Below are 26669 nucleotides of genomic sequence, written 5' to 3'. Positions count from 1 at the left end.
GGTTAATTGGAGAGACATGGGAGAGGCCTTTGCCCTGCAGTAGGTGTAGTAAGGCTGATGATGATGATGATGATGATGATTATGGATGTGGCATTATGAAACGGCACTAGGTGCTTCTGTACGAAAGGGTCTTGGAATGGTGGATGACGGCATCTTGGGTGCTGGTAATGAGCTTGCCTCGTGAAGGCTCGTCCTTCAGTCTCTAAACATAGGCATATACGCCGCGTCTGGAAATATATTGGCCACGTGGGAACTGAGGGCTCTTGTATAAAGACTGTACGCGTGTTTCCACAGCAAGATGACAGTCATTTTGAAACTACTGAGCTGAAACAGCTCTTACTGTTTTCGAAGAATTGTTTCTAAAACAATTCTTTTCTAAAGCTTTACTACGCCAGCCAGCGAGCCATTTCGGCTCCTCGTCGCGCCGTATGCCGTATGCCTTATGTTGTATGCCGTATGCTATGGCCGGCCTTGAGCCGCCGTTACCTAGCAACGCCACAGCCGCGCTCTAACAGACGGCGCCACTGTCGACGCCGCTGCCGTCGCCGCTCGCTCCACTAGATGTGTTCCGCTGGGGTAGAGGGAGAGAAGGTGTCGCCTCGGGGTGAGTGTATATATATATATATATATATATATATATATATATATATATATATATATATATATATATATATATATATATATATATATATATATATATATATATATATATATATATATATATATATATATATATATATGCGCACGCTTCACCTCAGTGTATTGTAGTTGTCATGGAGAGTGCGAAAGAGACGCAACAACGACAGAACGAAGCGAGGAAGAGACAACGCGCGCTCAAGAGACGCCAGAAGAACGCACCGCTTGACTCGAGAAGCGTCGTAACGAAGATTTAGCTAGAAGAAGTTGTGCCACGTTCCGGGGTGACTCTTCAACTGCGGAAGAGACCGGTTTGAGTTCTCTAGAGCGTCAGAATGAGACGCTGCGTCAACGACGTGCCGAGGAAACGAAGCTTTCGCAATTGCACTAGGGCTAACCATAGCTAAACCGCAGCCAATTTTTTTCAATAATCATTGATCGGCTGAATGCTAAACTGCATCATATCAGCCAGTTCCGAAGGCAACAATGCTGGGATTGAAAGAGGTGTCACGTTTCTTTGAGAATTATTCAGTTTGAATTATTTTCTCGTGGCTTGTTTCTTCGTTTGTTATAAATAGTTGACCTACTGATGAAATTTGTCCCCAACTAATGTGACAGCAAATAGGAAGACGCCATCGCGCCGTGTTAATAGCTACGTCAGCTGAGCATCATTCAGACGGAATCGCAACTATCTGCATGATTTTGGTGTAGAACATGCATGGTACTGAATGGAAGCACTCAGGAAGATGCCAACATTTGTTTTGAGATGCGTCTTCAGCTATGGCGACGACCGTTTAGGAGTCATATTTGTCGTCAATTTCTGAAATTGTTCACATAAGGTGCTATAATAAGGCAGAGAGGTCTCGAATAATGTTAAAAAATGTATGTCCACTGCGCAAAACTACGTAGTTATTATCTGTCAATTCATCGATCGTGATTCCTGAGAAACTCGGGGCTTGGTGAGCGGCTGTTGCCTTCTACCAACGAATGCAACATAATAATTTAGAAATCGATGACGCAGATACTCTACATTATGACTAAGAAGAAAAATAGAGTAGTCCCTGCCTCTTTTGAGTGCAGCAAGTCATCCGAATACAGCCAAAGCCCGTCATAAGTTGTCGACCTCCATTGAGTCGCAGCTTTTGCATTGCGCGTAAAACATTGCGCGTAGAGAGATGGTTAGTTCCATAAGCAAACCAAGTTGTAACGCCTGCTTTTTGTTCATATTATTTCATTGGCCATCCCGCCTCGCAGAGGCCCCACCGCACACGTAGCACGTGGCACGCGACCGACGATGTAGAAACTAAGATATGGCGGCGCGGGGAGCCTCAAAAGCTGCCTCCACGCTGCTCGAGATAGAAGCGCCGCAGTACCGCCCTCGCAGCCGCTCCTACTACCGAAGCCGTGCTCCATTTACTTTGTAAACATTTCAGATTCCTCAGTTTGCTGCACTGCAGGAGGAACTCAGCTTCAAAGCAGAAAAAATGATAAATGGCGCAACTTTTACGACAAGTATAAGAGGAAAGACGAACACCACACCTCCTTCTCCTAATTGTCAAAAACGTTGCGCTCTTTTTAGGTCTTCCTAAGCTAAATTACCAACCAATACGATCAACCATGCTCGCCAGCTTCAAAGCGGCCGTCTTAAGCTTTGCCCTGCTTTGAAGGAAGTAGGTTATGTCCTTGGTTGTGGTGGTAACCCCCTCTGCTGCTGCGGACGAGGACCACCCAGTGTTGGAAAGCTCTTTCGTCCTTCGGTGCCGGTAAAAATCTTAAAATGGCTGACCCCACTCTTCAGAAAGTGATGGAATTTATCGTTCCGTGTGTCGTGAAGACGAGCCCGGTTGATTTCGAAACATTCGCCGTCAGTGAAACTTTTGGTTGCTGCCGCGATTTCCTGTTCCCAATGCCGGTTCTATAGAGTGGAACCTGGTGCTTTGCGCTCGCACTAACTAGTCGGTAACCGCAAGATATAAACATAGTTCGCCCGCTGAGCTGTGCGCCAAGCCGTCCAACTGGCACAGCTTCACTAACACACTCCCGCCTAAAGTAAAATAAAATATAGCTAAATTGTTTCTCAGAACGCGGCGCGCACAATTTTTCGTCTTCCCGCGAAACTCCGACCCAGGCAACATTCCCCTTCCCTCTCTATTTCCTTATAGCTGGGGTCAATACAAAGACAACACAACGCAAACGAACAACGAAAACAAATAAAGAAAACGCCTGTCAGTTTTACAGAGCTGAAGGCAGCAGCGAGTGGCGAAGCGAGCTCTTTGCTGCCCGGAGCTGCCCATACCATTTGTAGCCTCCGAATAAATGCCCCCCTCGTCCTCGGAACCTCGTAGCGACGAGCGTAACCGGATGCCGACGTGCCCTTGACCCATGCAACGGCTATTGTAACCATTGCAGAGCCGTGGAATGCGCACCTGATTCAAGTCCGAAATGTGCCTTCTGCTCTAAGACGGCCAAAGCACAGTCTTGCGTCTGGTTGCTACTCGGGAGGTGCTCCCGACGTTGTCCGTATCTGTACCCCTCGTATACATCCGCGGGAAGCGGCCGAACAGGAGACACCGACAGGAGGGACCGTCGTGTCCAATAGTGTCCATAGCAAGGACGCATCAACCTTTGGAATATTGTTTTAAATATGTTATGTAAGTAACAGTAACCTTGAATCTTCGATTGGAAGGTTTCATTGATGCTGAATATCATCAAACAACTTTATTTGTTACGTAAAAATATTAGTTTTGGTTAAAGAAAATGTTCTAGCGTTCTATACTGACTTTTTATGATTACCATAATGGGAAAGTGAACATGTAATGGTATATCTCGTGCTATAAACATAAATTTCATGTTCCGGATCAACATAGTGTAAATTTAGAAACCTAAAGGCTATTGAATCATGGCAGCGCGAAAGAAACGGGAACGAAGATGAAGAAATATGGATGGCAGGACAACAACAACAAAGACAGGACAAGCGCTGACCAAGCAAGTGAAATTTTATTGGAAAACTAGGCTTCATCATGTATATTCGATTGCATATCATCCCCGGTTATCAATAAAACCAGACATACGTATCTATTGTAACCACATCAATCATTTTTGATATCACTATAGAGGCCAGACGCGGCATGCCTTCAAAAAAGGAAGAAACGATTGAAATACACGCAGAAGTCGTCTTTAAGTCACATTAAAAGCCGAGTTAAGATAGCGTAGCAAAAGCATAGTCAGATAACATAACCCATTCACAAGAAAAATAAACAACATTAGCACCAACAAACAAGCACGGCTCTAGTCATTTAGTTGCGCAAACCTCAAAAGAAATCATTGTACGCTGCCATCCAGAGAGGAGATTTCTTTGTTGGATAAAGTACTTTATGGCTTATTAACACACATTCACTACCTCTATAAATAAGCCACGTTTCGATCACGTCTAACTTACGTCTGCCTTTTGCGCGTGCCCATATCTCTGACTATTGGAACAGTAACAAGCACTCAGAATTGCATTATGACCAACAAATACAATCGCAGTCACACTTCTTGCATTCCTTGCAGTCTCCTGCAAAATGGCCGCCCGCATTATTGCTAGCACGCAATCAGCGCTCGCTAACTATCTCGTTCACACATCGGTCAATCTGATCGATATCGGAACGGGCACATAGCAAAGGAATCTCATACACCACACCATATGCACAACTCGTGGTTCGTACAACATGCCTTTTTGTGCATTCACCTTTTCCTTTCACAAGATACTTCATCCTTTTGACATCTTTCACGGCGCAGAAAACAGGAAATTTATATTGCTATCCTCAACATCATCATCATCCTTATGCGAAAATAGCGCAAAAAGTTTGTACCACCAACTCGCCCGTCTTGCCAAATCGTGTTTACCATCATCATCACCATCGTCATCATCATCATCCTGACTGCGCTCACTGCTGAGGAAAGGCCTCCCCCAAGTCTCTCCAATTAACCCTGCGCTTTGCCAGCTGCAGCCAACTTATCCCCGCAAACTTCTTAGTCTCATCTGCATAGCTAACTTTCTGCCGCCCACTGCTACGCTTGCCTTCTCTTGGAATTCAATCCGTTACCCATAAGGACCAGCGGTTATCTTACCTTCGAATTACATGCCCAGCCCAAGCACACTTCTTCCTCTTGGTTTCGACTAAAATGTCATTAATCCACGTTTATTCCATCACCCACTCTGCTCGCTTCAGCTCTCTTAACGTTACACCTGTCATTTTCTTTTCCATGGCTCGCTGTGCTGTCCTTAACTTAAGCTGAACCCTGTTCGTTAGCCTCCATGTTTCTGCCCCTTAGTGGAGTACCGGTAAGATACAGCTGTTGTACACTTTTCTTTTGAGGGATAATGGTAAACTGTCATTTATGATCTGAGAGAACCTGCCTTATGCGCTCCGCCCCATTCTTATTCTTCTAGTTATTTCCCTATTATGATCCGGACCAGCGGCCACTACCTGCCCTGAGTAGACGTTTTCCCTTACCACTTCCAGATCCTCACTACCAATTGTGAGCTGCTGTTTCGTTGCCATACTGTTTTACATTACTTTGGTTTTATGCATGTTAATTTTAGACATACCATTCTGCTCTATCTGTCTAACTCATTGATCATGCTTTGCAGCTCATCTCCTGAGTGGACAAATGGGCGTTTTGTTCTCAAAGATAAAGTTAAAGGACATTACATTTAATTAGTTAAACAGGTTTACACGGGTTCACTTTCGTTGCAAGTGATATTATTGGAACATCCCTTTCCTGGAAGATGCTACCTTTTGTTAGTTATGACGTGATGGTGAAAGTCCAGGATTCAATTCAACACGTTAAGTTATTATGAAAAACGTTGGAAAATACCACTCGTAATGTGTGCTTTTTGAATTGTTTTTATGCTTTATTAGTGTATAACAGCCTAAGGTTAACTTTTTCAGTTCAAGTGGTCATTTGGCCACTTTCCAAGGTTAATCACCGACTAGCCCGCACGAACATATTAACCGATGCTATTAGAATGCTTGAATCAGACGCCACGGTAGCTCAGTGGTGCTCGGCTGCTGAACCGAAAGACGCGGGTTAGATCCCCGCTGCGGCGGTCGTATGTCGATGGAGGTGAAATGTTAGAAGCCGGCGTACTGTGCGATGTCAGTGCACGTTAAAGAATCCCAAGTAGTGGAAATTATCCAGAGACCTCCACAGCTGCACCCCTCATAGCATGAGTTGCTTTGTGATGCTAAACCTCAAAATCAACCAACAATCAATCAATAAACTATATTGAAAACACTGTATCCATGAACGTTTCCTATGGTCGTTACTGTAAGCATGTCTTCCGCTAGCAGCACTTGCAACATTTTTTGTTAGCTTTGCAAGAGAACAGCATGGTTTCCTCCGAGATCATTTTACAGGTACAGCTGGGCTCGGTGGGCTCGGTGGCTGTGTCATGACACAGCCTCCTCATCCACTGATTTTCGCTATGCAGGTGCTCGTGCCTACCTTCGCATACGTCTTGCCAGCACTTCACTCCAACCTTTCGTGGGTCGTCCTACCAGAGCTGGAAATGCCGATCTACAACGGGAACAACCGAGCCTTTGCTTTGGGCGCCTCGGAAGCGTCGATAAAAGCCGCGCCCCCTCACTGGATCCTCGACACCGGATGGAAAGCGCAAGCGGCAGCGACAACATCGTTCCTGCCAGCGTATAAGAAGCATCGCTTCCCGCCCGCGCTTTGTGGGCTCGGTAGCTGTGCCTTGACACAGCCTCCTCATCCACTGATTTTCGCTATGCAGGTGCTCGTGCCTACCTTCGAATACGTCTTGCCAGCACTCCAACTTTTTGTGGGTCGTCCTACCAGAGCTGGAAATGCCATTCTACAACGGGAACAACCGAGCCTTTGCTTTGGGCGCCTCGGAAGCGTCGATAAAAGCCGCGCCCCCTCACTGGATTCTCTACACCGGATGGAAAGCGCAAGCGGCAGCGACAACATCGTTCCTTCCAGCGTATAAGAAGCATCGCTTCCCGCCCGCGCTTTGTGGGATCGGTAGCTGTGCCGTGACACAGCCTCCTCATCCACTGATTTTCGCTATGCAGGTGCTCGTGCCTACCTTCGCATACGTCTTGCCAGCACTCCAACTTTTCGTGGGTCGTCCTACCAGAGCTGGAAATGCCTTTATACAACGGGAACAACCGAGCCTTTGCTTTGGGCGCCTCGGAAGCGTCGATAAAAGCCGCGCCCCCTCACTGGATCCTCTTCACCGGATGGAAAGCGCAAGCGGCAGGGACAACATCGTTCCTTCCAGCGTATAAGAAGCACCGCTTCCCGCCCGCGCTTTGTGGGCTCGGTAGCTGTGCCGTGACACAGCCTCCTCATCCACTGATTTTCGCTATGCAGTTGCTCGTGCCTACCTTCGAATACGTCTTGCCAGCACTCCAACTTTTCGTGGGTCGTCCTACCAGAGCTGGAAATGCCATTCTAGAACGGGAACAACCGAGCCTTTTCTTTGGGCGCCTCGGAAGCGTCGATAAAAGCCGCGCCCCCTCACTGGATCCTCTTCACCGGATGGAAAGCGCAAGCGGCAGCGACAACATCGTTCCTGCCAGCGTATAAGAAGCAACGCTTCCCGCCCGCGCTTTGCGGGCTCGGTAGCTGTGCCGTGACACAGCCTCCTCATCCACTGATTTTCGCTATGCAGGTGCTCGTGCCTACCTTCGAATACGTCTTGCCAGCACTCCAACTTTTCGTGGGTCGTCCTACCAGAGCTGGAAATGCCATTCTACAACGGGAACAACCGAGCCTTTGCTTTGGGCGCCTCGGAAGCGTCGATAAAAGCCGCGCCCCCTCACTGGATCCTCTACACCGGATGGAAAGCGCAAGCGGCAGCGACAACATCGTTCCTTCCAGCGTATAAGAAGCATCTCTTCCCGCCCGCGCTTTGTGGGCTCGGTAGCTGTGCCATGACACAGCCTCCTCATCCACTGATTTTCGCTATGCAGGTGCTCGTGCCTACCTTCGAATACGTCTTGCCAGCACTCCAACTTTTCGTGGGTCGTCCTACCAGAGCTGGAAATGCCATTCTAGAACGGGAACAACCGAGCCTTCGCATTGGGCGCCTCGGAAGCGTCGATAAAAGCCGCGCCCCCTCACTGGATCCTCTTCACCGGATTGAAAGCGCTAGCGGCAGCGACAACATCGTTCCTGCCAGCGTATAAGAAGCACCGCTTCCCGCCCGCGCTTTGTGGGCTCGGTAGCTGTGCCGTGACACAGCCTCCTCATCCACTGATTTTCGCTATGCAGGTGCTCGTGCCTACCTTCGCATACGTCTTGCCAGCACTCCAACTTTTCGTGGGTCGTCCTACCAGAGCTGGAAATGCCATTCTACAACGGGAACAACCGAGCCTTTGCTTTGGGCGCCTCGGAAGCGTCGATAAAAGCCGCGCCCCCTCACTGGATCCTCTACACCGGATGGAAAGCGCAAGCGGCAGCGACAACATCGTTCCTTCCAGCGTATAAGAAGCATCTCTTCCCGCCCGCGCTTTGTGGGCTCGGTAGCTGTGCCATGACACAGCCTCCTCATCCACTGATTTTCGCTATGCAGGTCAGTAAACCATATTGCCTTTTTGCTAAAAAAACTAGTAACTACTGTCTGCTACAGCTGCTGAGCCTGCAGTGTTGCATTTTTGTCGCTGATGATTGTTTTGGTGTTATAAAATCCCTCCTGCTCTTGTCGGGCGATATTGAGACGAACCCTGGTCCTGATAAATTGGACCGTATTCTTGCTAAGCTGGAGACATTGTCAAGTGGTCAAGACCAAATAATCACCGATGTACAGGATCTTAGACGTCAGATGCGTTCTATTGACATAACAATTTCTGATTTGTGTAAGCGCGTAGCTGACCTAGAAAGTGTTTTCCAGGGTTTCTCTACTCTCAAAACCGATCTACAATCTGCCCAATCTGTCTCCGCTAAGACTGCTGCTCTTGTTACTGACCTTGAAGCTCGGTTAGATGACACCGAAAATAGGTCACGCCGTAACAATTTGATATACTATGGTATTCGGATTCTAATTCGCGCGAAACGCTCGTCGAATCGGAAGAATTAATAATCCACCATTGTCATGACAAATTACAGATAACCTTGGACACAAGTCAAATTGAGCGTGCAAATCGTTTGGGCCGCTATGAGGAAGGCCGTCGACGGCCGATTATAGTAAAATTTTTGTCCTCTAAAACAAAAGAAACTATTCTCTCAGAGGGGTCCAAGTTGAAGGGCACCGATTTTAGCATCGGAGAAGACTTTTCTCTTCCTGTTCGAAAAGCACGCAAACACCTTGTCGCGTTGATGATGATAGTGATTATTTATTTAAAATAACAAAAAGGAAGGTAAAAGATGTTTGCTCACCCCGGCATCTGCCATCACTAATCGGCGGCACGCAAAAGCAGAAACCGGACCGTTCTCCCTGCGGTACAAGACACTTCTTCTCGGAAAAAAAACGCTACACCTTTGATGCTGCCACAGAAACGGTTACAGAAATAGCATAGCGCTTATCTCGCCACCGTCGCAAATCTAATTTTTGCTATACCACCCCTCGAGAGAATATTTGTCTGTCGGTTATCTATACCAATATACGCAGCCTGCTTTCAAAAACCGATCTTCTGTCCAGTCTCGTGTCTTCAACGGGCAGCAATCTGCTCATTTGACAGAGACATGGCTGACTGATAGTATAAGCGACGCTGAAGTTCTTTGCAACTTACCAAACTTTAATCTTTTCCGTGCTGATCGCACTAGCTCTCGAGGGGGTGGCGTCCTTATTTCTACAAGCAATCAGTTACAGTGTTCCCACATCAACATCACATAAGACCTCGAAATACTATGGCTCCTTTGCCGAGCCACACCAGTATCTATATTAATTGGAGTTTGCTACAGACCCCCTCATAATAGTCCCGAATTTCCCCGTAAACGGCAGAACATTTTAAACGAACTTAAAACTAGACACCCTAAGGCACACATCCTCCTGGCATAAATTGGTCTACTCCTCATCAACCTGTTTTTAGACAGGATGAATCCCGTCAATTTATGGATGTCTGCCTAAACTTTAACCTAGCGCAACTAGTAACACAGCCTACACGCATCGCCGGAGATACTGCTAACATTCTTGACCTCATACTATCTAGCTACCCCGACAGCCTCAACGCTATCACTTACCTCCGTGAAATCAGGGATCATAAAGTTATTCATGCATGCTTTAACTTCTCTCCAATGACAAAAGAAACTTCTCAAAAAACAATTTCTCTTTACAACAAAGGAAACTATGAGGCCTTCAACGCGGAATTGGAGGCCTTTTTTCCATCTTATCAGGAATCATTTGACGAACAAGACATCCACACAAACTGGTCAGTGTTTAAACACAAAATGAATGAATGGACTAACAAATATATCCCCAAATGCAACTTCCGCGCTAACCACCACAAACCATGGTTCACCAATACTCTCGGAAGATTAGAAAATAAAAAGAAACGCCTCTTCAGAAGTGCCAAACTGAGCAGAGCAGACTGCGCATGGGAAAAATATTACGGTGCTGAAAAGGCGTATTTGGTCGCCCTAAAAAACGCTAAACGTTCCTTTCATCATATCGACTTGCCAAATATACTTACAGATAACCCGACTAAATTCTGGCAGCTTTTAAATCCCCAATCTTCGCGCGTTGTTACCCTCACTGACTCACAATTCTGGACGTGTTATTTCGGACGTTGAGTGCGCTAACATATTTAATTCTGCCTTCGCATCTGTATTCACTGAAGAACAAGAACCGCCACCCCTCATGACAACCAATGACCCCACAACTGCAATGCCAACCGTTACGTTCGCAGAAACCGGCATATCCCTTCTAATCATCATCATCATCATCATCATCATCATCATCATCATCATCATCATCAGCCTTACTACACCCACTGCAGGGCAAAGGCCTCTCCCATGTCTCTCCAATTAACCCTATCCTTTGCCAGCTGCATCCACCCTTTGCCTGCAAACTTCTTAATCTCATCCGCCCATCTAACCTTCTGCCGCCCCCTGCTACGCTTACTTTCTCTTGGAACCCACTCCGTTACCCTTAAAGACCAGCGGTTATCTTGCCTTCGCATTACATGCCCTGCCCAAGCCCATTTCTTTCTCTTGATTTCGACTAGGATGTCATTAACCCGTGTTTGTTCCCTCACCCACTCTGCCCGCTTCCGATCTCTTAACGTTACACCTATCATTTTTCTTTCCATGGCTCGCTGCGTTGTCCTTAACTTAAGCTGAACTCTTTTCGTTAGCCTCCACGTTTCTGCCCCGTAGGTGAGTACCGGTAAGATTAAGCTGTTGTACACTTTCCTCTTCAGGGCAATTGGTAAACTGCCACTCATGATCTGCGAGAATTTGCCATATGCGCTCCAACCCATTCTTATCCTTATAGTTATCTTCCTCTCATGATCCGGATCAGCTGTCACTACCTGCCCTAAGTAAACGTATTCCGGCACAATTTCTAGGCTCTCGCTGCCAATTGTGAACTGTTGTTCCCTTGCTAGGCTGTTGAACATTACCTTGGTTTTCTGCATGTTAATTTTTAGACCCATCGATCTGCTCTTCCTGTCTAACTCGTTGATCATGATTTGCAGTTCACCTCCTGAGTGACTCAGCAAGGCAATGTCATCAGCAAATCTCAGATTATTTAGGTATTCTCCATTTATTCTTATTACCAACTGTTCCCAATTCAGGCCTCGAAATACCTCCTGCAAACATGCGGTGAACAGCATTGGCAAGATCGTGTCTCCTTGCCTGACGCCCTTCCTTGTTGGAATTTTATTGCTGACTTTATGGAGGACTATAGTAGCTGTGCAGTTGCTATATATATCTTCCAGTATTTTTACATAAGGCTCTTCTACCCCCTGATTACGCAATGCCTGTATAACTGCTGAGGTTTCCACTGAGTCGAATGCTTTCTCGTAATCAATGAAAGCTATATATAGAGGTTGGTTATATTCTGCGCATTTCTCTATCACCTGATTGATAGCGTGAATATGATCTATTGTGGAATATCCTTTACGAAAGCCTGCCTGATCATTTGGTTGATTAAAGTCTAACGTTGCCCTGACTCTATTAGCGATTACCTTAGTAAATACTTTGTAGGCAACGGATAGTAAGCTGATCGGCCTATAATTTTTCAAGTCCTTGGCGTCTCCCTTCTTATGAATTAAGATAATGTTTGCATTCCTCCAAGCTTCTGGTACAGTCGAGGTCATAAGGCATTGCGTATACAGGGTGGCTAGTTTTTCTAGCACGATGTCCCCTCCATCCTTCAACAGATCTGCTGTTACCTGATCCTCCCCAGCTGCTTTTCCCCTTTTCATTGCTTCTAAGGCTTTCTTTACTTCATCTTTCGTTACTGGCGGGATGACGCATTGCTGTGCACTGCTGTCTTTCTCACTAGCGCTCTGATTACATTGGCTACTGTACAGGTCTGTGTAGAACTCTTCGGCTACGTTAACTATCTTATCCATATTGCTAATGACATTGCCCTGCTTGTCTCTTAATGCATACATCTGGTTTTTACCTATGCCTAGTTTCCTCTTCACTGTTTTTAGGCTACCTCCGTTCTTTATAGCATGCTCGATTCTCTCTATATTAAACTTCCTTATGTCGGCTACCTTGCGCTTATTTATTAACTTTGATAGCTCCGTTAGTTCTATTCTATCCGTAGTGTTAGATGCCTTCATGTTTTGGCGCTTCTTAATCAGATCTTTCGTTACCTGAGATATCTTCCCGGTATCTTTTCGAACTGTCCTACCGCCTACTTCTACTGCGCACTCCGTAATTATTGATGTCAGGTTATCGTGCATTGAATGAACATCAAGATCATCTTCCTCAGTTAAAGCCGAGTATCTGTTTTGCAGCGCTATCCTAAACTCCTGTGCTTTCCCTCTTACGGCTAACTCGTTATTGGTCTTCTTCTTCGCTAGCTTCTTCCGTTCCCTCTTCAAGTCTAAGCTAATTCTAGACCTTACCATTCTATGGTCGCTGCAACGCACCCTTCCGAGGACGGCCACATCCTGAATGATGCCAGGTTTAGCGCATAGTATGAAGTCGATTTTATTTTTAATCTCACCATTGGGGCTTCTAATAGATAAATTGAAACTTTCTTCATCCACCGGCTTTGATGGAATTAACACGAAAGTCATAAAGAACACTCGCCATGCATCTGCAAAGTTCTTATGCTTACTGTTCGCGCAGTCCATTTCAACGGGTATCATACCCCACGACTGGAAAGTGGGGAAGGTCGTTCCAGTCCACAAGTCGGGTAAAAAAGATTCGCCACTTAACTACCGCCCATATCACTAACCAGCATACCCTGCAAGCTCATGGAACACGTCATTTACTCTTTAACAATGCAGTTTCTGGACTCAAATAATTTCTTCCATTCGTCACAACATGGATTTCGTAAAGGATACTCCTGTGAAACTCAATTAGCTATCTTCGTTCATGACCTGCATGCCAACCTTGACTCTAACCTCCAAACCGACGCAGTCTTCCTCGACTTTGCTAAGGCTTTTGACAAGGTACCCCACAACCGCGCATTTCTGAAACTTTCCTGCCTAAGCTTGCATCCTGACATACTAACATGGATAAAAGAATTTTTGACTCACCGTTCTCAATCAGTCGTAATTAATAATCAAATGTCTAACTTATTACCAGCTTCCTCAGGGGTGCCCCAAGGATCCGTCCTAGGGCCTCTTTTGTTTCTAATTTATATTAACGACCTACCTCAGAAATTAGATTGCCATATTCGGATGTTTGCCGACGATTGCGTTATTTGCAAAACAGTTACTGACTCCGTTAACCAGCAATCCCTACAAGATAACCTAAATCTGGTACAAAACTGGTGCAACGACTGGCTAATGACACTTAATATAAACAAATGCAAGTATATATCTTTCCACCGTCGCAGTAATCATCTCCTGTTCCCCTACTCTATCTCTAACGTTCCTATCGACCCCGTCCAATCATATAAATATCTCGGTGTTCATCTTAGTCATGACCTCACGTGGAATAGCCATATCGCGAACATTATTTCATCTGCTAACAAAACGCTTGGCTTCTTAAAGCGTCATCTCCACTCTACCCCCAGCATGCTAAGCTACTCGCATACAAATCCCTAGTTCGATCAAAATTAGAATACTCATCGCCCGTCTGGTCTCCGAAACAAGTATACCTTACTAACTCACTTGAATCAGTTCAAAATATGGCAACTAGATTCATTCATTCCTCATACTCTTTTGATATCAGCATCATCATCATCATCATCATCATCAACCTTACTACACCCACTGCAGGGCAAAGGCCTCTCCCATGTCTCTCCAATTAACCCTATCCTTTGCCAGCTGCATCCACCCTTTGCCTGCAAACTTCTTAATCTCATCCGCCCATCTAACCTTCTGCCGCCCCCTGCTACGCTTACTTTCTCTTGGAACCCACTCCGTTACCCTTAAAGACCAGCGGTTATCTTGCCTTCGCATTACATGCCCTGCCCAAGCCCATTTCTTTCTCTTGATTTCGACTAGGATGTCATTAACCCGTGTTTGTTCCCTCACCCACTCTGCCCGCTTCCGATCTCTTAACGTTACACCTATCATTTTTCTCTGAAATCGCAGTCCAATTTACCTACTCTTGCACTTCGTCGCCACATTGCTAGTTTATCCCCATTTCATAAACTCTTTTATTCCGAGCTATCACAGGAACCCTATATCTGCCCTCCCCCTCCACGCTTTTCTCTTCGCACCGGACATCAGCAGCAGGTATCTCGGCCACGAGCACGCACAACTTTTTCTTCATCATTCTTTCCCCGGGCTGCTAGCGACTGGAACGGCCTTCCCCATGAACTTGCTGCCATCACATGCCAAACTATGTTTCTTAACCAAATTACGCGTTTGCTTGCATCACGATAATCATTTTTCTTTGTATAACTCGTCCAATTTTTGTGTACTTTTTCTGTTGTTAATCTATATGTGTCCCACCCCTTATGTAATACCCTCACACTAGGGTCTTTAAGGAAATAAAGTGAAGTAAAGTGAAGTGAAGCAGTACACTCAGTTACAAAAATAGTTAACCATGCTAAATATAAAAATGATTACTATAGGCATATTCCTTGTTATTAGTAAAGCATTCGACTCTGTTAACCAGAAAATGTTTTTACAGAAACTTGAGAAATACGGAGTTTAAGCACCAGCTAGCAAAGTTTTTTTTTTTGTTGCTATGTAAACAACCGCGTGCAAATCGTGTGTATGTCAGCGAAAGATCTGCAATGAGGGAGGTAAGGACAGCTGTTCCTCAATGGTCAGTGCTTGGCCCCCTACTTTGTTTCCATATTTATTAAAGATTTCCCCACTAACAGAGTTGTTATTTGCGCACACAAAGACGACATAACAAAAACCAAGAAGACAAGACAGGGCACATCTTGTCTACCCAGTCTTTATTGTGTCCTCTTTGTGTGCGAATAAAAAGAACTCTGAGAATGAACCAACTAGGCCCACGATGCATATTAATGGTTTCTCAGTAACATTGAGCATGTACAAGGAATCCTGTATGCAGATTACTAATATCACACCAGTCAGCAGACAAGGCAAAATCACTCGTCAAAATTAGCCTTCAAAAATGAGTAACTTGGTTCAATACTAAAAAAATAGCGCTGAATGTTAAAAAAAAGCAAAGTTAATTGGTTTTGCTTCCCGCCGCAAATGAACTCCCATATCATGCTACTTTCATCTGGATGGAATACCCTTCAAAAGAGTTCAAAGTCAAAAATATTTAGGAATAATCCTAGACAAAAATCTGCACTGGATGCCTCATATAAATGACCTACGTAAAAGGTTATCTTCACGCTGGTCCGCACTAATTAAAGCACAAAAACATTTCTACTTGCACATGTTACGAATGGTGTTTTTCAGCGTTTTTAAGAATCATGTAAAGTACTGTATTGAATCCTGGGGTTTCATCTTCGCATCATACCAAACAAAAGTTAGCATCCTTCAGGAAAAGGGTGTCAGAATGATATCGCCTGCACCTAAATCAAAGTGTCCAAACCACTTTTTAACAAATTAAATATAATGCCCTTCAATATTATCCTTTATTAGAAAACGTTCATTTAAATACACCAAATAATTAGCACAGGCACCCTCCGCATCCACCTACAATATTCATCTCTCCCAGACGTGAAACTAGGTGGGCACAACGTATTAATTTTAATGTAGCCATAGCTCATAACAAACACGGGCGGCACTCAATATCTATCATCGGAGATAAATAAAGCAAATACGTTCCGAGAAACTTGAAAAAAACGTCGAACTTTGTGTCCTCATTAAAACGGTACTATCTTAGCAAGGAATTCAACGAACCAAACTAAAATGCATCTTGTTGTTCGTAGCATTGCTCCAAAATGTAATCGTTCTATGTTTTGGTAATCTTTTTAAAGGGTCCATCAATAGCCACCACTAATAATCAGGTGGTCAAGCAGCAGTTTTTGTAATAATTTCGGTATAAGTAAACGTTCAGATTCTGATTCTCTGCTTAGTCCACATTCGCCAATATTTCTCTTGGGACAGATTTGAATAATGGCTATATCAGCTTGACTCGACGGTATCCGTCCGGAGGGGAAGTTACAAGTTACATATGTGTGCTGTATACTGGAGCTGTTGTGCCGCCCTCATTGTAGACTCTTGAAAAGCTTAACACCACTTACTGGGCGTGTTAGTAAGTCATGCTCAGAAAAGCACAACGCAAAGAAAAACATGGACACGGACACGGACACGCTTTGTGGTGCTACATTACTTGTCCGTGTTTGTCTTTGCGGCGTGTTATTGTAATCTCGCAAAGCGTTGTGCCTTCGCAACTGGCTGGCCTGCATGCTTGTAAATGATGTTATACAATTTTCGAGAATGTTTTATCTATATTGTTTCAAAATTTACATAACTCATCATCACCAGCCTTACTACGCCCACTGCAGGACAAAGGCCTCTTCCGTACCTCTCCAATTACCTCTCTCCAGTGCCAGCCAAGCCAGCCTTATCCCGGCCTATTTCTTTATCTGGTCCGGCAACCTAACTTAATACCGCCCCCTGCTACGCTTCCCTTATCTTGGAATCCGCTCCATTACCCTTAACGACCAGCGGTTATCGTGCCTTCGCATCACATGCCCGCCCAAGCCCACTTCTTCCTCTTTGTTTCCACTAGGATGTCATTAATCCACGTTTGTTCCATCACCCACTCTGCTCGCTTCCGCTCTCTTAACGTTACACCTACCATTTTTATTTCCATTGCTCGCTGTGTTGCCTTAACTTACACTGAACCCTGTTTGCTAGCCTCCACGTTTCTGCCCCGTAGTTGAGTACCGGTAAGATAGAGCTGTTGTACACTTTTATCTTGAGGAATTTAGGTAAACTGCCATTCATAATCTGAGAGAACGCGCCAAATGCGCTCTACCCCATTCTTATTCTTCTAATTATTTCCCTCTCATCATCCGCATCAGCGGTCACTAGCGGTCCTAAGTAGGCGTATTCCCTCACCTCTTCCAGCCCCTCGCTACTAATACTGAATTTCTGTTCCCTTGGAGCCTAACATTACATTGGTTTTCTACATGTTAATTTTTTACCTACCGCTCCGTACTGCCTGTCTAACATATTGATCATTATTTGCAGATCATCTCCTGAGTGACGTAGCAAGAAAAAATCACCAGTAATCGCAGATTACTAAGGGATCCACCATTAACTCGTTAACACGTGTTTGCACCAAGGCGGATTTAAAGTGGTGGCGAAGGCTGGGCCGAAAAGTGGTTTAGCACGACTGCAGCACAACCAGAGGATGGGGGGCAAAACACTCATATAAAGAAATGATAAAGCTACAAAATTGGAATGTAATCTGCCAATAGAAAAGAAAAAATATATTGGCACCTTGTTTTATGAAAGAGGTAAGTCATTTTATTAAAACCTGGCAAATTTTGTATTTTTGCAACACTCTTGACCTGCCCCCTATTCATGAGTGTGCGGTGCATTACAGCGCGTCTTTGCAGGCCTTGTTTCGATACCCGGCTAACCCGCCCACGCCAGTGTCTGGAAGTGTTGCTGCCTTTCTATGCTGCCCCTCCTTTACCAGTCACTTTCATTGCGTTCCCAATTGCACATTAACAAGGCCATAACTAGCAGGAACTCGAGCACACAAGGCGAGCACATTTGACTGGCAAAGGTTGGGGCGCGCTGAAAGGCAGCAACCTTCGAGAGGTACGGGCTCGAAAACGCGGATTCTACAGAAAGATCGCTTTATAATTCGCGCCAAAGCATACGTATGCGTGACGTCATTCTACGTCACGTTTGCGTAGTTTGCCCCTCAAAATCCAGGGGGCGCTGGAGTGCCCACGAGCCGCCATTTTTTGGACCAATGGGCGTCTATGGAGCCTTCGCTACCAGTGTACATCTACCTTGTCTGCACCCTGACTCAATCTGCTCTCTCTCTAATCTTAATCCTACAGCTGTTCTTTACTGTCGACAAATGTGATTCCAAACTTTTTTCCAAGCTCAACACTTTAGAGAAATGTTGAGAAAGGACACTAAGGTAATTTCACGTTTGACCAACACGAAAAAGTAACATTTTTGAAATGTTTCTGTGCAGCCAGGATTTATGCTGATCCGTTACACTGGGTCTGGCTTGCTCCGCCTGGCTTCTGGTTTCGATTCGCCCGGCCTGGCATACGAGAGAGCAAGGCATTTCCGGCACAAAGAACAGCGACGCATTCGTAGTAAAAGCAATTTCGAAAGTAAGGAGTTACTTTTGCTGAAGAATATCCAGTGCAAAATAATTGGGTCACTGAGCAAGTCAAAACACAAAAATGACGTTTAGATTCCCATACAGGGCACTTGTTCACAGTAAGACTGACTCGGAAGAAGGGGAGGCTTAAAGGCCTTATCATCTTTCGTGATCTTTTCCCGTAGATATGACGAATCGTGCCCTGATTCTTGTTCAGCGCGTTGGCCGTCGTCTGGATGATTAGGGATTCCAAATTTAGTTTTGCCGAAGTGTTTCTTTCGGTTTCCAAGATTGTTGCCTCTTCCAAGCTCATCTCGTGGGGGCTGGACAGCGCGTGTTCTCCAATCGCATTCTTTGATAAGCGATTGTTCTTTACATCGCCCTGGTGATCCAGTATGCGTCGCTGAAAGTTACCAGTTTCACTTTGCTTTTAAATGAAGTTGGTAACACTGGATCTTGACCGAAACCGTTACACAAGAAATTTTATTACGAAAGTGACGAAAAAAGTCTAGCACCTGCGAGGAGCACGGTAGCTGACATCGAAAAGATAAAACGCGTTGCAATTCCCTGTGTGAGTGAGGTCAGAGAAACCCTTTCTCGGATCTTCAGAAAGCACGCAGTACACATCGAACATGTTCCAGTAAGTAAGCTGCGAGCCGAACTTGTAAGTGTGATGGACCGGCTACCACGTGCAAAGTTCCCCGGTGTTGTTTACAGAGTCCATTGCAGGGACTGCCCCTCACTCTATATCGGGGAAACCGGAAACTTTCAGCGAAGCATAACGGATTACCAGCGCGATGTAAGAAACAACCGCTCATCAAAAAATGCGGCTGCAGAATACGTGCAGTTCAGCGGCCACGAGATAGGCTGGGATGAAGCAACAATCTTGGCACCCGAAAGAAACACTTCGGCAAAACTAAATTTGGAGTCCCTAATCATCCAGACGACGGCCAACACGCTGAACAAGAATCAGGACACGCGTCATTATATCTGCGGGAAAAGATTACGAAGGGTGCTGAAGCCTATATAAACCTCCACTTTTTCTGTGGCAGTCTTATTGTGAACAAGGGCCCCGCATGGGACCCGAAACGACATTTTCGTTTTTTGGGCATGGTCAGTAACCCAATCTTCATGTTAACAATGCTTCACTCTGACCAGACGGTGTTCCGTCGAAGGTTACATTATGGAAATATGTCATTACATTACTAACTACTAGACCACGGAAAAAGTTGTGACAATTTACCGAGAAACTAATTAAAAGCGATATTTGATTACTGTACTTCAATGACTGTTCTTTCTCACCTTTACCATGTGCTGTTGCGAGCTTTTACTCAACGCGCTAGACTCCCACAAATTCCACTTAGCACTCACCTGCAGCCACTAGGGCGTTTCGACGCAGCGTTCCTTAAAGCCCCTCAATGAATTAATCAATCAATCCATCTTTTATTTCAGCTTCTACATGCAATCTATGGACGGTGCTAAAAAAACCAGTGAATGATGCACCGCTTGACGAGCCTCACCATCACTACAAGTCAGCACCAGGCACGAGGCAAAAACAAAGACTACTTCAGTCTCCCTGCGAGACAGCAAAAACATATTATTAAATAGACGATACGATGCAGTCTGCTCTTCCTAATGTAACAGAAATTTCCCGTCCACATGCTCTCTGGTCCTTCATTCTGTATAAATGTAGAATGGGTCTGCTTCGTTGAAGATAGTTGGAGTCAGCGCCCGCCCGTGTACTTCTTTCTGCAGGTGTCATTGTCGGTTATGTAGCACTGTAACACTTCTTCAAGAAACCATGTTTCACCAACTAGCCCCACGACGCGCTTTGTTATGTTGAAGAGGGATGCGAATTAGCTTTTCTAAACCCTTAAAAAAATAAGGACGTACAGACACTGGTCTGTACTCTCCCCACTTGTTTTTATCGCCTTTTTATATATCCCGGCCACCCTGGCTAGCTGCATGCCAGTAGAGAATTGAGCGGTCATAAGTGCGGCGTTATATATATAGTTTAGGCATGGCCTAATTGTGTCAAGAATATATTTAACTGACCGGCTCTATATCTTGTGTGCATCAAGACGATAGGTATCCTTTGATTTTCTACATATTGCAAAAACTTAAGCTTCGTCCATCGGTCTGTTAATCCTAAAGAATTGGAATACCGCCATTAAATTGGCTAGAACCTATTTCGGAGAAGAATTTATTAAATGTGTTTGCGAGGTGTAAACCTGAGGTTTCTTTACCATCAATTATTAATGCGAAAGCATTATTAGGCTATATGGGCAGCTGAAGCGCGCGCAAGAAATGGAAGCAAAATGTGCCGCACAATATGATGCCATCAGCTAGTGTATAGTAGTCATGATTGAATGTGTATGACAATTGGTATAGAAACAGTGTCAGACCACTGTCATGGCCATGTCATGACAATGGTGTGACACTGTCATGACATTGTGTCATGACAATTGAGTCATGAGTGCGATGTCATGAATCATGACCGGAATCATAATAAAAGTGGTCATTGCCTGAAGAGTCATTGCCTGAGGAAGAAATTGAGTCGTGGTCATCAAAGTCATGATCATAGGTCATGGGCACAAAAAGTGTTGAGTCACGGTAACAAAAATGCGGAGTCATTGGTCACAAAGTGAGTCGCAAAAATGTGCTAAGCCATGACTCAACAAAAATGCTTAGTCATGGGTCATTAAACATGCTGAGTCATGGGTCACAAAAAGTGGTTAGTCATGGATCACTAAAACTGCTGAATCATGGGTCACGGTGGGTTGAAAAGCGCGAACAGACGAGAGACGAGAAGAGAAAGACTCGCAACTAAAGTTTTTATTGAGAAGGACATACATTTTATACCCCAAAACACGTGACATATCAGTAACATAGTAATTGCGCTGGCACTTTCAATGGTTACATCGCTACAAACTTAACAGCCGCACGGTACACACTCATCAACAACGAGCCCCCCCCCCCCCCCCCCCTTACTTTCAGTTCATGAGTTATCTAAAAACGAAACCTCCTTATCAACCAGAAACACGGCAGGCTGGCTAACACACTCTGCTTGCCTTTTTCCAGTGAAATATGCCTCCATTATTGCCCTGGTTGTTTTATCTTTGTGGCGAAACAAAATCTGTTTTGGTGACCAAGGGGCGGCATTTTTTCTTTTTCTTTTGCTGTTTTCCGCACTCGCGGCAGTGATCTTTCAGATGGGAATAACTTGAATCCGAGAGTTAATGCAAGTGTTGCCGCGAACGAATATTAATGCAATGGCCCGTTTGGCCTATGTAAACTTTCTTATAAGACAGTAGAAGCTCATAAACAACTGAGCAGGCGCAATCGACCAAACGTGACATGGTGCCACTTGGCATTGGAACGAGCCAACACTTTTTATTTGTTCATGGCGATTGCTAATGGCTCGGCATAACCCATTCAACTTATACGGGGCCGAAAAAACGACTTCGACTTCGAAACGTCCAGCCACGTTTTTCAAATTGTGTGGTGTCTTGTGTACATACGGAATAACAGCCAGTTTCTTATGTAACTTTTCGCTTTTTGGATTCACAAAATCCGCCCTTATCAATCGCAAAAGCTTTTCACAAGTTGATGAAATAAAACTCTCATGATTCGTCATGATTGATCGTGCAGGACAACATGCTTCGCCACTGACTATTGTGCGTAAGCCTCGCCTGCGCGCGAAGGAAACTAGTTTAGCGCGCACGCATGCTCGTTCTTCCCGCCTTGTGCTTGGGCGCATTGGTGTGAGGAGATTGCTTCGCGCTCGCTGTGCACTTTTCGCTTGTGCACGGAAGCCGCTGTGAGGAAAGAGCGCGCCCGCTCGAGGGGGTTCCTCGCGCTTTGGCACTGTTGCCGATATTTTGCGCCCGCTTTCGTGCTTTACAGAGGGAGCAGCTCATGTGCGCGGCGTCAGGCAAAGAGCCCGAAAGGGCGCTCTTGTCGTCACACCTTAGTGCATAAGCACCTGGCGTATATTGCAGTGAAAACTGAAATTAAAGACCTACGAATGCGTTTCGCTTTTTTTTTATTCGTGTCTTCAAACTGTGCTTGCTCCCGCCGTGCGTGCTGGTCACACGTTTCTGCTACCTTTTTCTTTTCCCTTTACACGGTGTTTCAAAGGCTTTGGCTCTACGCTACTCACCCCAGTGTCAGAGGTCAAATCGCGCCGCGTTTAGATTTGTGCGAAATACTAAACTGCAATCCTCCATTCCCAGTGTGTCATAAGCCTTCTGTTGCTGCACATATTTTTCAGATGATTAAGCAGGACATTACATCTTTCAGACAAACAAATGTGAACAGAAATAAAGACTTCAATCTACGTGTTACTCTTCGTATCTCAGCTCGCACTTGGACTAACTACGGCACCAAACACATAAATAACCAAATTTCTACAGTATGTAATGCCTACCCTTCAATACTCCATGATGCTTTAACCTGTAAAACTATTTCTCAATCTGAAAAAAAAAATGAAGTCGCTATTTTCACTTGTTCCTGATGAACCGAATACTTATGACTTGTAGTGTTTTCCCTAGGCTAATCATCCTTTATTTTGTGTCGCGAATTGTAGCGTTATTGCTCTATTTTTCTGTTTATATTGTCATGTGCCTTAATTCTAACTATGCCAAAACATATATTGATGTCATTTGATTTTGTTTTTATATATTTTTGTTAATTCATTTCTTTAGGATAATGGATTTGTCCATCATTATGCCTTTGATGTGTAACCCGGAGTAAGGCCTCGTCAGGAAGTATGCTATTAGCCCCCTTTTTCCTCATTCCGTGGGCATGAACTGTGTTTCAAGTCCGAATAAACTGATTTGATTTGAATGTGGTAATGCATTGCCGTTCCTACCGGTGTCACTCTTACATAGCCGCTTCTGCCGTATGGTCGTAGTTACCGCAGATGGCGTACTTACCATAGAAATATCTAAAAAAAAATCTGTTCACCCGGGAACCTTCAGAACTGGCTTTGCGCAAAATCTACGTACAGCCTTGGGAAGTTGAACTACACAATCACTGGCACGGCTCAGTTTTGATGCGCATCGATGGGGCACGCAACGCTAACGCGCGGCCGCCTGAGGTATACAGTCCGTGGTCTACAGCCCGTGGTACAGGATAGCACAATTGAAAACAGCTTATTACTGACTAGTGTTAACTGAAAAAAAGGCGGAAGCAAATATTTAAAATGCACGTTCGCCGGGATAGAAGAAATTCCAATCAAGCTAATTAATCATCTTGGCCCAAGAGGCAAGGAAACGCTGACGAAAGCAGTGGAGGCAGTCATAACAAATAACCTAACTCCGCACAGCTGGAAACTGAGTAAATTGAATTTAATTTATAAATAAAAAGACGATAAGATGAACATAAAATACTTCCGACCGATTACGATAACATCAGTTAAATTCAGGCGGTGAAATTAAAGATGCAGTCATGGTACAGAAAGTAATATGATACTTGGAGAACTTCAGAATGCATTCAGAAGGGGTAAGCGCTTACATGATAGCCTATTCGTGCTTATCTAGTGCATAGAGATAGCTAAGGCGGAAAACAGACCTCTGTATTTAGCCTTCCTGGACAGAAGCGGTGCATACGACAACGTGAACAAGGAACTCCTGTGGAACATAATAAATGGTGAAGGTGTCAGTCATGAGGTAATTCATTTTCTACACGAAATATATCGAGAAAATAAGGTTGAATTAATATGGGAAGGAATTAAGAGTACGAAAGCTGTCAAGGTACACAAAGGATTAAGGCAAAGTTTCTCTCTATCGTCGCAGCTGTTCATGCTTAATATGATTCGTATGGAAAGAACGCTACAGGGAAGCAATCTAGGTTATAATCTGTCGTACCGATTAGGCGGAAAGGTTGTTGAGCAACGACTGCCAGGTTTAATGTATGCGTACGATATTCGACCCTTAGCAGGTAGCCAGGAAGATCTGCAAATGCTGGCTAATTGCTGTGGAGACAAAGGAGACATTCTAGGTTTCAGTTTTAGCGCAACTAAGCGAGATGTGATGATTTTCAACAATACAACTCATCAGGAGCTTACAATACAAGGCCATCAAATACCCCGAGTTGCCGAGTATAAATATCTCGGTGTATGGGTGAACGAATGGCAGATGTACGCGTAAATTCACAAACAGTCTCTCATAGCCAAAGGGCGAAGAGAGGCCGGAATAATGGAACATAGGGTATTGCGGTGGTACAACAAATATGAAGTACTGCGAGGTATTTCGAAAGGAATAATGGTGCCGGGGCTGATTTTCGAGAATTCGGTTCTGTGCTTAAGAAGCGAAGCTCAGTCGGGATTAGAAGTAAATCAGAGAGTTGTTGCAAGATTAGCACAAGGTACCCACGGGAAAACCACAAACTATGCAGTACAGGGAGATATGGTCTGGGAATCGTTTGAAGCACGGGAAGCTCAGAGCAAAATGCTATATGAAGAACGCCTGAGGAAATCGTACGATAACAGGTGAGCACCTAAGGTATTTAAATACCTATACAGAAAGAGCATTGACTCACACTGGCGGAAAAGAACTACAAAGCTAACCAGTTAGTATGCCAGACACGAGGACGAAGAAAGAAAGAAAGAAAGAGCATTAATTGAGAAGTTAAAACGCATAAGGTAAACATTGAATAAATTCAAAGGAAAAGAAGCATAGTGTAGAACTATATCGATACTGGAAAAGGCAGATCAGGAAGGAAGAGTTTTATGATTATCTGTCTGTCTGTTGTTTCCAGGAAGAAAGAAAAGGAAAGTGCACAGGCCTGCTCACTGGCTAAAGCCGAGCCACAATCGCTACCACGTTTTATGATAACTGAATGGGCAGTGCCCTACTCTTTGAAGCTAGGTCATGGTGTCTTAGAACACGCAGCTACAAAAACAAATTTAACGTCGAAGATGACGCATGTGCTGTGTGTGGTAAATCTGTGGCAGGTAGACCACATTTATTGGACGTTCCGGTAGCTGCGGCTGCTGAGACGGTGGAGTGGGCTGTTGACGTTGCTGGCTAGGCCGGTTCTGAAAGCGTTCTCTGTTGCACCAGCCGAGGGCTTCTGGTTTGCGCGAGGCAGGTGGCGCCAACTTCATCTTCATCAGCGCCGCTGGCGATGCCGGCGCCGCTACAAATCTACAGCAACAATAGAACACCTCGTACTAAAATGTTACGGCATCCATCCGTATGTCAATGCAAGCACAGTCACACTTGCTGAGGCCCTGGGGTTTCGAAATAAAAATCGTCATGTAAATAAATCTTCGGTGGAAAATAGCAAAAGCTGATTGGAATATTGTTAGCTCAAAAACAGATAGGTGACGTGAAGTTAAAAGTGTAGAAAGACGCAATTAAAGAAAATGACGAATTTTAATAGCTTACAAGTTAACAAAAATAATGAAAAAAGTCTGAGCATGGTGGCAACTGCCATAACCCCGTTTTGAAGGGGACGCTCCTACCTTCCATCCACCCATTCTTCCATTTCCGTGAACTTTGCCGCTAAGCCGCGGACTCTCGCACATCCTCCTCGCCCGACTGTCTGCTCCGCGTTTATTGGCGGCTCCGGCCTTCGCCCTGCAGGCACGCGCGGGAAAAGATCGTTTTCTTGCGTTTTCGTTTTTCATCGGCGCCATACGCAGGCAGTCTGCATCTGCTGCTGGTTCAGCTCCTAAGAGTTGCCTCGTGCCATGTTAGGGCCGTTGTACGATCGTTTCGGAGCGCCTTCCGCCTCGTCCGCTTCGCGAGCGGTCCGCCAGTTTTCGGCCGCCATGCGGACGTGAGGCGGAAAGGTGTTGTACGATCACTTTGGCGCTTACGAGCGAGGCGGATGGTCCCAGCTTTCCGATTGGCGCGCCCGGCAGTGCCTGTCGTCTAATCACGTGCGGCGGTACAGGCATGCATGCTTGTAGAAAAACACGCAGATATCTTGCAGTAGGGATAGCCCGTATTAATTGCGGCGTAATCGAGACATCCGTTCCATCAACGCTTTTTTTTTTGCCGCAGGATTTTCGTCGAAGGTACAATCGTGGTCGGCTGTAATATGTGTGGGAAACAACATGTAGACCATTTATATCCAAGACACCAAAAAATATCGCGATCGCGAACTCTTCCTAGTTTGATCGCGATGTTTTCACAACGGTCGACGATTTGCGAAAATAACAGAAGGCTGCCCCCTCTGAAAGTTAGGCAACCCTCAGA

At 45.1% G+C, this 26669-nt stretch overlaps 1 protein-coding gene across 1 annotated transcript in view; it reads right to left on the bottom strand.

Moving 5' to 3' along the window:
- LOC144104476 (uncharacterized) overlaps positions 1 to 26034 on the bottom strand; it is a 100020-nt gene extending 73986 nt beyond the window's left edge. Inside the window, exon 1 of the mRNA XM_077637517.1 lies at positions 25931 to 26034. Coding sequence (XP_077493643.1) covers positions 25931 to 25993 — 63 coding nt within the window. The 5' untranslated portion in view covers positions 25994 to 26034. The remainder of the gene's footprint in view (positions 1 to 25930) is intronic.
- Between the last annotated feature and the right edge of the window lie 635 nt (positions 26035 to 26669).

The sequence above is a fragment of the Amblyomma americanum genome, chromosome 9 (genome assembly GCF_052857255.1).
Source record: "Amblyomma americanum isolate KBUSLIRL-KWMA chromosome 9, ASM5285725v1, whole genome shotgun sequence".
Lineage (NCBI taxonomy): Eukaryota > Metazoa > Arthropoda > Arachnida > Ixodida > Ixodidae > Amblyomma > Amblyomma americanum.
Note: the sequence above shows the minus strand (reverse complement) of the source record. Positions and strands in the feature narration are given on the sequence as shown.